Consider the following 11,084-nt stretch of genomic DNA (forward strand, 5'->3'; position numbering starts at 1 on the left):
GTGAACACTGGACCTGAGTCTGCTCTGTAGTGAACGCAGGACCTGAGTCTGCTCAGTAGTGAACGTTGGACCTGAGTCTGCGCAGTAGTGAACACTGGACCTGAGTCTGTGCAGTAGTGAACACTGGACCCGAGTCTGCGCAGTAGTGAACGCTGGACCTGAGTCTGCTCAGTAGTGAACACTGGACCTGAGTCTGCTCAGTAGTGAATGCTGGACCTGAGTCTGATCAGTAGTGAACGTTGGACCTGAGTCTGCGCAGTAGTGAACGCTGGACCCGAGTCTGCACAGTAGTGAACGCTGGACCGGAGTCTGTGCAGTAGTGAACGCTGGACCGGAGTCTGTGCAGTAGTGAACACTGGACCCGAGTCTGCGCAGTAGTGAACGCTGGACCGGAGTCTGTGCAGTAGTGAACACTGGACCCGAGTCTGCGCAGTAGTGAACGCTGGACCCGAGTCTGCTCAGTAGTGAACGCTGGACACGAGTCTGCTCAGTAGTGAACACTGGACCTGACTCTGCGCAGCTGGACCTGAGTCTGTGCAGCTGGACCTGGGTCTGCGCAGTAGTGAACGCTGGACCTGAGTCTGCTCAGTAGTGAATGCTGGACCTGAGTCTGCTCAGTAGTGAATGCTGGACCTGAGTCTGTGCAGCTGGACCTGAGTCTGTACAGTTGTGAAAACTGGACCCGAGTCTGCGCAGTAGTGAATGCTGGACCTGAGTCTGCTCAGTAGTGAACGCTGGACCTGAGTCTGCTCAGTAGTGAACACTGGACCTGAGTCTGCTCAGTAGTGAATGCTGGACCTGAGTCTGCGCAGCTGATTAAATTGAATCGCCAAATTATAGAGAGGTGAAGGATATGAATAAAAGATCATACAAATTAAAAGTAGTCATGAAGGCAGACAGTCAGATGAAGCCCACATTTAGCAGCGGTGTGAAAGTAGCCTTGACTTCAAACAGATACACATTTTCTATTGCCATACTATTTAACAAAGAACACAAACAGGGTCTCAATGTATTTGTAAGAGTGATGTTTTTATTGCTCTAATCACAATAATTGACTTTCTCCAGAGTGAATGCACAGATGATTGTTGAGATTGCTCCTTTTTCTAAACCGGTTGTCTGTTATACCTAGTGTAGGGAAAAGAGTGCAAAATGAAAGAATTTGGTACAATGATTATTTATTGTCTTAATTTGGGACTTTTGATTCAGGAACTGACTGGGACAAAGTAACAAACTTTCTTTTTAAACCTCTTTACAATAAACAAAAGTGGCGTCAGACTCTTTACTTTCCCAAATACACAATATTTACAATATATTTACAACCAAGCAAACAAAATTGAAAGGGCAATCCAAATTCAGCATCAGAAACCAGGCAAAGGGGTCAAATATGCCAACAAAGTTCCTCAGATACAAACAATATTCAATTCAAACAAACAAGCAATACTCACAGTCTCTAATACTCTTAAAACATTCAAACTCTGCACGATACAATCAATAACTCTGTCTGCTCAAAACACAAGATCTCTCTGTAGAAGAAATGATGACATGCTTTCTAAAGTTCTATGCACCAATCAGGACAGCATCGATCAGTCTGCAGGAACCAATCAAATAACGTTCCAGAAAGAGACACAAAACAACAGAAATATAACAAAACACAAAACATAGGATCGTAATATGTCACACTGAGGAAAACGGCAGTTTCTTTTCAGAATGAGTTTGCAAATGCCGTTTCAGGTCTGTGTGATACGTGAAACTCTTTTCACACTGAAGGCACTTGTAAGGCTTCTCTCCAGTGTGAACTCTCATGTGAATCTTAAGGTTTCCTTTAACCGTGAAGCTCTTTCCACACTGAGGGCAGGTGAAAGGCTTTTCTCCAGTGTGAATTCTCATGTGATCCTCAAGGTTTGCTTTGTTTGTTAAACTCTTTCCACACTGATGGCATATGTAAGGCTTCACTACGGTGTGAATTTTTACATGATTCTTAAGGTGATTCCTGTCTGGGAAACTCCTTTCACACTGATGACATGTAAAACAGTTCTCTCCTGAGTGAATCCTAATATGATGATTAAGGCTTTCTTTATATCTGAAACTCTTTCCACACTGATCACAAACAAACAGCTTCTCTCCCTTGTGAATTGTCATGTGAGTCTTAAAACTTTCTTTTCGTGTGAAGCTCTTCCCACACTGTTGGCAGGTGAAAGGCTTCTCTCCAGTGTGATTTCTCATGTGGACATTAAGGTCTCTTTTCTGTTTAAAACTGTTTCCACACTGAGGGCATATGAATGGCTTCTCTCCGGTGTGAACACTCATGTGAGCCTCAAAACTTTCTTTTCGTGTGAAGCTCTTCCCACACTGTAGGCAGGTGTAAGGCTTCTCTCCAGTGTGATTTCTTATGTGGGCATTAAGGTCTCTTTTCCGTTTAAAACTCTTTTCACACTGAGAGCATATGAATGGCTTCTCTCCGGTGTGAACTCTCATGTGAATTTTAAGATTTCCTTGTAGTGAGAAGCTCTTTCCACACTGTTGGCAGGTGTGAGGCCTCTCTCCAGTGTGAACTCTCAAGTGGCCATTAAGGGTTTTTTTCTGTGTAAATCTCATTCCACACTGAGGGCATATGAACGGCTTCTCACCAGCGTGGATTTTCAAGTGGATTTTAAGGCTTTCTTTTCGATTGAAACTCTTTCCACACTGTTGGCATGTAAAAGGGCTCTCTTCAGTGTGAACTCTAATCTGAAGGTTATTAGTTCCTGTTTTTTGAGTCTGTGAGTAACTAATAGATTTCTCCCCAGTCATGAAATCATGACATTTCTCATACAGATTTTTCTCTTCCATTTCATTCACTTCTTGACTCTCCTGTTTCAGCTCCATCAAGTCTAGGGTGAAAAGAAACAAAAACAAGTTAACACCATTTAGACATGTAAAACATCAAATCCAACAACATGTATACTTTATTCTATACCCACTAAACAAATGAAAAAGGTGTGACACAGAGGTGACGACCACTGTGTAAAGCATAAATGACAAATCTAAAAAGTTAAAAACTTTAAAGTATGGGGCCTGGAAATGGCAAGCACAAGTTTCCTACTGCAGAGGACTTGGATAGTCCCATTTACCAGTAAATGAAAAGAAAACATGGAAATAGAGCAATAGCTGGAGTACTAGATTGGCAAGAAAATTATGGTTTTCCAGCAAAGGGTACACTGAGTGTGACCATGTTAAATAAGGTTAAAGAAAGTATGGAAAAGCATGAAGAGAAATTGAAAAGTAAAAAGAAGAAAAACAGACAAAATATGAATTTCAGATATACAAAATAGCATTAAATGTGGTTAGAAGAAGCAGAACAATGCGAAAGAAAATGTACAGGGAAAAGCTCCCACATGGAGACACAGAGAAAAAGACAACAGATACTGCTAAGTGTTCTCCATGTCCCCATGCAACATTGCAGTGTGTGAAGGTGTACAATCTCGACTCCTGCCCCAGTGCACCGTCACCTCCAAGAGCTTCAGGATCACTGCCAAATTACGTCTAGTCCCAGGGTGCCTCAGGAGGAGCCGACCAAGTTCTTAAGAAAAACCTAAGGAAAAATCTACTCGCGCCTCGTTCACCAAGATTGCCAAAGGAGGACGATGATGAAAAACATTAGGATGAAGAGCCAGATGAGCAGAAACCCATATTCCAGATGCCAATGGTGGAGGTCTCAGGATCAGCAGGAGCGATTCTGGTGTTTTGACAAGGGCAATCTCACGGACCAAGACGTGTTCGTGGCCGAGGAAGAGGCAGAGGGTATGTGAAAACCAACTATGGCACTTGTTTTTCCTGTGGAAGGAAAGGATATTGGGGAAATGAGTGCCCTGAAAACCCTATGGTGCCTGAAACTGTGACTAACACTAAAGCAGACTGAGAGAGTGGCGGAACAGGGGAAGAGGGAGTGGTCAACCGCAGCAAGAAGTGAAACTCCCCTGCTAATAGCAATGAAGAAAATCTTGCCTGCTTAAACACTTGCATAAGTCAACTAGAAAACCAGCAGAAGGTAGGCACATATGTTCATCTAACTAATAATGCCTGATAATAACCTGAAAGATACATTTTCTTTTCCATTGAGGTGTTAAGATGAAACTGGCATAATAATCAAACATTGTTTCCTGCTTTTAGATTTTTTGGGATAGGATAGGAATGTGTAAATTGGGTATTTAATTGTTCTCTAACCCAGAGGCCGTACATTTACACAAAAACTGTGTTTTGGGTGCCTGAAAACGCAAACTTTAAAAAAAAATGGGTTTCAAAGTGGAAGTTTTTGAAAACGGTCTCCTTGTAAACAACAAAATGCGAATCTCTAAAGACGATGGCGTCATGCATGTGCGTATTACGTGTTCAGTCTGTAGTGTTTCATTGCCATTTAATGGTCTGGCAGCAGAATACAGCATTTGCAGTAGTTTTCGTGGATCCGTGTGAATGGGGATCGTTTTGACAATGGTGTCGTCTGTACGCGGAAAACTCAAAAGAAAAACTTTGTTTTAGGCATATTGTTGTCATGTAAAGTTAACACAAGACACAACATAATCCTGACAGTACTCCCCCCTCCCATGATACACGACCTTGCGCCGAAAGTAAAAGTCCAACTGTGGCCGGCGGGAGGCGGTTTTGGAGGAGGACGAGGAGAGGCTGAAGATGGACAGGAGACAGGAGGAGACAGCAGAGAGGAATGCCAAGGCGGAACTGGTGGACAGAGGAGCCAAGGTCTGAGTCCTAAACGTCCTACTGGGACATCGCAAGCTTGGAGGGCCGAGGTGAAATCGTTGGCTCGCGAAACCAAGGTGGAGGCGGGGGCCTGGCAGAGCGGGGGGACACCGGTGGGAGCGAGGACCATGGTGGAACCGGAAGGAAGTTGGATCCCAGTGAAGCTGGAGGGGTGGAGGGTTGAGGCGCAGCCGGAGGCCCTTAAGTCCACAGCGAAACCAGGATGACGAGAGACCAAGGTGGAGCTGGAGGGATGAGGGAGCCCGGTGGAGCCTTAGTGATGGCGGACCACGGCGGCGCTGAGGGAGCGCAGAGCCAAGGTGGATCCGAAGTGCTGACAGTTCGAGGTTAAGAAGGTGTAGCCAGGGGAGCAAATGAGCTGGTGGGGATCAGCGGCAAGGACAGAATTGAGGAGTTATGAGACAACAGTGGAGCAGGTAAGTCCGGGAATATGATGGAATCAGTGCAGATGATGGTGACTATGGGATGGGCAGGATATTGTGTGGGATTGCGTCATCCATGATAGAGAATGTAGTAGGCTGGAGAGGGACGACCTCCGTGATAAAGTTGATGAGCCAGCGCTCAATAAAATAATGGCCATGGATGAATTTGGCTAACTATCTTGGCCTGGGTTATTGTTGTGGCAGAAAGAACAGTGCCACACCTGCGCAGCGCATAACGTGGGAAGGCAGAGAGGAAGCAAGCCTGCCCTGTCCACCCCACACTTAACTTTTTTATTTTTCAGCATGTTATTATGAATTCACTAGAACATAACGGATTCTGTTCCAATTGTAGACAATATTTTCTAGTTAGTTAACATAAAACATTTCCAAAGGTCACACCAAAAAGGACGACCAGCAAGATAAGCAGATGAATTAATCACGTTTTGGCTGGATTTTCTTCACGTAGTAGCAAAATTGACATAAAATACTCTCTTATGGTCATACAGATAAAAGAAATATGACTATAATAGGTCTACTTTTGTATGTGTCCACTTACAATCAAAACAAAACATTGTGCCTTTGTAAAATGAAGAAAATAAACAAGGTGCAGTTTCTGCCTCTCCATCTCCGTGAATTTTTTTTCTTGAGCACGTCTATAAACTGAAACAAAACTCAATGTCACACAGACATGAGCTATATCTTTATAAACATTCAAGTGAATTTTAAATGATCTAATTCAAAACAAAAACAAATATCCTCTGTTTAAGTAAATTGTATGAAACCAACGAGAGGAACAGTTTCTCAAGCGTCTGCTCATTATCTCAAATGTGACCACACCCACGCACGCACAAGCGATTCACATGCTAATCATCCACGTGAAGGAACACAAACCTGTAAACGCCCGATCTCCTCAAAATAAAGCATCAAACTTCATCATTCCTCTGCTCTTCATCGAGTTTAGAAGACACACTGTGAGTTTACCTTGGATTTACCTCAGAAGAAGAACGTGATTTGATGATTAGAAAGATTTTTAAGGTAAGAAATTTATTCTCACTTATATTAATTAGTGTTTTATTGTTGCATAAACTTAACATTGTACTAGCTGAACAGGTGCCAGACTAATATGTATGAAATCGACGGAAACATGTTGAAATATGAACCATAGACAGGTAAGCAACCTTTAACCCTCTGGGGTCTAAGGTGTTTTTGGGGTCCTTGAGATGTTCTGACATGCCCTGACATTTTTGCTTTTTTCAGTTGCTTATAAACATATTAATGGCAAAAAAAAATTACACACTATTTAGCACAAACAGGGCTACCATGAAATGTGAGCAACAAGAATGTACATGTCTGCATTTTTGAGAGAATAATGTTTATGCATGGTTATTGAAAAAACTAAAAAGTGAAGTTTCTGAAATAAGGCCATAAAACACATTCTAAATATGTGCCAATAAGACTTTTGTCTAAAATATGTCATTGCCTAGTGTTTTTTCTTCAAAATGAAGTGAAAATCACCCTGCCTTATCATTCACATAACACAATACATTGATTTGAATTTTGCAAAGCACTTTCTGTTTGGAAAGGCCATATGCGGAGTGGGCGTCAACGGTCATGTATATGTAGTGGTTCACACCCGAGGAGACAATGGGGCCGCATACTTAATTAGCCATTCATTCAGGTGAGTCACTGAGCCACAAGAATGCAAGAGCAGCAGTTGGAAGCATCTCAATTCTTTTTTAATTTTCCACATATTGAGCTTGCAATTTGGCCTATAATATCCAAGGAAAACATGTCTAGTAATTGTGCAGTTAATTCTCATACTGTATTTTCAGTTTTGGAATATTTATCCTCTCCCCAAATTTGTCAATAATAAAACACAATAAAAGTTATTTAAAGAAAAGGCTTATATTTACCTTTTAATAGTTTGTTTACATCTACCTTGTAAATATATTTTTTTATTAAAAAGGTTACAATTACAACAATTCAAGTGTAATCTTTCTTTGTAAAAACTAGTATACATTTTATCATACATATTTCAAAGTTAAGGATTTGATTGATTATTTGATAACTTTATTTTTGACAAAACATATTATATTTAACATAAGCAAATATTGGCAAACTTATTTGAAAGCTTATTTGAGGTGGCAGATATTTTACATTAAAAATGTATAATCTATCCAAAACTAATCAACGAAATGTTGTCTTTCATATGTCTGTAACATAGGTCTTTCATTTTTATTATAAGAAACATAAATGTTAATTTGCAGTTTAATACGTTGCTTTTACAAATACATTTTATTTCAACATATTTTAGTCGATATTTACTGAGTGTAGCAATACAGTTTGCTAAAACCGAAACATTCATACACAAACAGAAACGCCTGACTGTAACGTTGTTTTTATGAAATATTAGGGCATATAAATGTTAATTTTCAGTTTAAAACGTTGCTTATACAAATACATTTTATTTCAACATATTTCTGTCGATTTTTACTCAACTCAGTACGGCAATACAGTTTGCTAAAACATCATCATTCATTCACACAGAGACGCAATTTAAATTGAAACTGTCTTTTTGCGAGCTGTGGTAAACAGCGCGCATCTCTGCCGTTCATTCATTCATAAACAGAAACCCGATTCATGTGAGAAGAAAAAAAAACTTACAGTATTCCTCAGCTCGCTCCTCGATATACCCGCACTTCTGAGGTACTTTTTTCATTATTGTTATTCCTCACAGCGCTACGAGACGGTGTTAAAGTAATGATCTGAATAAACTTGTGTTTCTCGAGCTGATATGGGGGCGTTCACAGGATTGCGCGGATTGCCTCATTCATTTGCGTTTGAATAGCACGCACTCTCCGTGGGCGGAGTCACATTACATCTGAATCAGATGTAATTAGCTCTACTGGAATCGCTCTCTTTTAATACAGATTTCACAAGATGAGAATATTTGTTTTTTATATAAATTACTTCATTTAAGAGAAGAGAATTCAAGCTTCATGCCTGTATGTCTGTTTGCCTGTTTGACTGAGTATTCGCTGAGTTATTGTTCATTTTCGGACGCGTTTCAGAATGGACTACACTGACAGATAGAAGGCAGAACTCGCATCACGTTTATTTTTCTTTATTTGGCAAAAAGCACAACACTTTGTTTTTATTGTGAGTATACACAAAAATAATACACATTTAACAGAATCGATTGATGTATGAAACTTGCTTGTAATATCAAAGTCCACAGAGCAAAATTAATTTCTTTTGAACTGAACTGAAAAAAAGCGAGCTGGTATCGCCGGCGATACCGTCGACCTCAGGGGGTTAAAACCAAGCAATCAGAGCGATCGTCATCGTGTAAAGCCTGCCTCAACGTTTGTGATTGGTGCCAAGATTTGGAAAGATTGGAAATGGGCTTGAATGGGCTCTTGCCCAGACTGACTTGCAGGCTAGTATGTCAGAAGAGAAAATGAAGAATCAAAAATATTTATAAAAGATTTGCCCATATAAACTTGTTTTTAATTATAACATTATGATGTTTGGGTGAAAGTAATTGTTTTTTCTAATTTAATTTGTGACACCAGCTGCATGTAATAAATCCAATAAAGATACGCATGATGCAGAATAACTAAAGAAAGACTTTGAGAATTAAACTAACCTGTTTGTTCCTCAGTATCTTCATGTTTGACTCTGAATGTTTCTTCAATCTTCACGTCTTCACTCTCCTCTTTAATAAACGTCATCTTTATAATAGTGTGTCACGTGGATCTCAGTCGCTTCACCAGGAGTTTTTCTGTGTGTTTGGACACTCTGTCCTGTTTAAGAGGAGAATAGTTAACAGAAAGAAAAAAAGTAAAACATAAAGACCTTGCATCACAATTGCTGTGTTGTGATTGTCAAAACATTTGGTAACTAAACAGAATTCCAATTAATTTGAGTGACAACATGGTACAATAACTGGTACTGTTTTTATTAATGCTTGACAAAAATTGTATGAATTCATAAGCTTGTGATTCGATTGCGATTCAATATTCAATATCGATTCATTGTGATAAATATCAGGTAGAGCTACATGTTAATCTTTCTCAATGACAAAATCTCTCAACTAAAGCTGTAAACATACAGGGAGCCTGTCAGCTGATACTATTATTATTAAAGGTTAAAATTAAACGGATAATTCACACAAAAGTGAAAACTGTCATCATTTACTCTCTCAAGTTGTTCCAAGCCTGTGTGAATTTCTTTCTTCTGCTGAACACAAAAGAAGATATTTTGAAGAATGTCGGTAACCACGCAGTTGTGGGCCCCTTTGACATCCATAGTATGGAAGAAAATAAATTCTGTGTGAGAATATGGATGTGTGGCGTGATAACAGTGTGAAATGCCTGAGTCTCAGGCTGAATGCATGAGAGTTGGCAGTCCTGTAAAAACTATATTCATTACTGTTATTAGACACATTATAACGTTTCATTCAAAAAAAAAATCATTTCAAAGTTCTCTATATAATTGTACTGATGGGTTGAATTGATTTAAACACATTAAATGATAAAAACACAAACCTTTCTTCAGCAGAATCACAGATGCTGGAGCGGCGCAGCCTAATGACATCATGTCACCAAAATAAAAGTCCTTTTCACACGAAATAGAAATTCACATACAGAAAACACATTCAAATGATAAGATAAAGGATTGATTCAAAGGAAAATCACAGATTCCAAAAGCTATCAATACCACTGATAATTTTTCAACAGCTTCTGACTTATTACTTAATATAATTGTACCAAATACTGAGTATTTGTGATATTCTCAATCATGAACAAAGTCAAGTATCTTGATATTCATATTACAAGGATTGGAAATAACTTTTTGAGTATTTCAAACTCTTTTAGAATTTGTGATTAAAAATTAAGTTTGTGGTTGCAGAGAAAGATCTACTGTTTAATTTAATAACTATAACTGAATCCTTATGATGAATATATCCATCTTGTTCATTCTCAGTTTCTCCACAGAATATAAGTGCATTATATTAAAATGGCTGTGACTGTAAAGAATTACACTAATGATGGGTTTAAAACAATTGATTTTGACTGTCTGAGTGGAAAACTATTGTTAAAATCATTTCTTTTAAAAGACAATAAAATCTGATTTACATTTCATTATTTAATCAAATCGACAGTATAGAATTTGTGCTGAAATATGACTAAACGTCTCTAAAGCTCTCAGATTCACTGGAAATTGATTTACAAACATAATTTTATTCCTCATAATTTCCCTCTATGTAATAACAGATACATAGTGAAGAGTAACAAATCTGTCTTCTATAAGTAAGGTATGGTCTTTCTTTGACCTTATTAATTTCAGAAATAATGTTCTTTTATATAAGCAATTTTGTTTATAATAAAATAAATATTTAATTGACTAAAGTCATACTTGTTCAGTTTCTTAAAGGGATACTCCACTTTCTCAATATGCGTTCTTGTCTGTACTTGTTTTCTTGTGGACTTGTGAAACGTCATCAGTCGCTGCCCAAGTACTGTTCCAATTCAAAGTTCACATCTAGCCAAGTCCAGTTCAAATCCCCGGATGTGTTCTTGATCCGCCCCTTTTACCGAGGATGCATCGAGAGGTGACTTGTGCGGACTTGAGACAGCCAGGTATCCTAGAATGCATGTCACACACCAACCAGCAAGCGTCAATAGCAGAGGAGAAACCCTGCGTAATTTAAAAATACTGCTGTTATTGTGTCACGAAATGTAATTTTAAGAGTGTTCAGGCGAGAATGTAGTTGTTTAAAGCTCAAATCTGTGGTTTATTTATAAAGATAGCGCCTATTTGAAAGAATAGGCTAGTCCTTCTGATGTTTGCCGCTGGCTCTGATGTCTCTAATCTATTGGTTAAACATGAGATATAATTCGT

General features: G+C 39.1%; 1 protein-coding gene across 1 annotated transcript; it reads right to left on the reverse strand.

Moving 5' to 3' along the window:
- Positions 1 to 1,015: 1,015 nt before the first annotated feature.
- Positions 1,016 to 9,785, reverse strand: LOC308689599 (uncharacterized protein). Its single transcript, XM_081363404.1, has 3 exons — positions 9,728 to 9,785; positions 8,827 to 8,983; positions 1,016 to 2,870 (listed from the first exon to the last, which is right to left on the reverse strand). The coding sequence occupies exons 2-3, from the start codon at positions 8,909 to 8,911 to the stop codon at positions 1,675 to 1,677; spliced, it is 1,281 nt and encodes a 426-aa protein (XP_081219530.1). The 5' UTR covers positions 8,912 to 8,983; positions 9,728 to 9,785; the 3' UTR covers positions 1,016 to 1,674.
- Positions 9,786 to 11,084: the final 1,299 nt, after the last annotated feature.

Source organism: Scardinius erythrophthalmus (genome assembly GCF_964197995.2).
Source record: "Scardinius erythrophthalmus genome assembly, chromosome: 4".
Taxonomy (NCBI): Eukaryota; Metazoa; Chordata; class Actinopteri; order Cypriniformes; family Leuciscidae; genus Scardinius; species Scardinius erythrophthalmus.

What these genes read in the sequence shown, in the direction of transcription:
- LOC308689599 (XM_081363404.1), bottom strand. Translation starts at nt 8,911, where the DNA reads ATGACGTTTATTAAAGAGGAGAGTGAAGACGTGAAGATTGAAGAAACA. An exon ending in AGATACTGAGGAACAAACAG is followed by an intron (nt 2,871 to 8,826) that starts GTTAGTTTAATT and finishes TTTTCACCCTAG; the next exon opens with ACTTGATGGAGCTGAAACAG.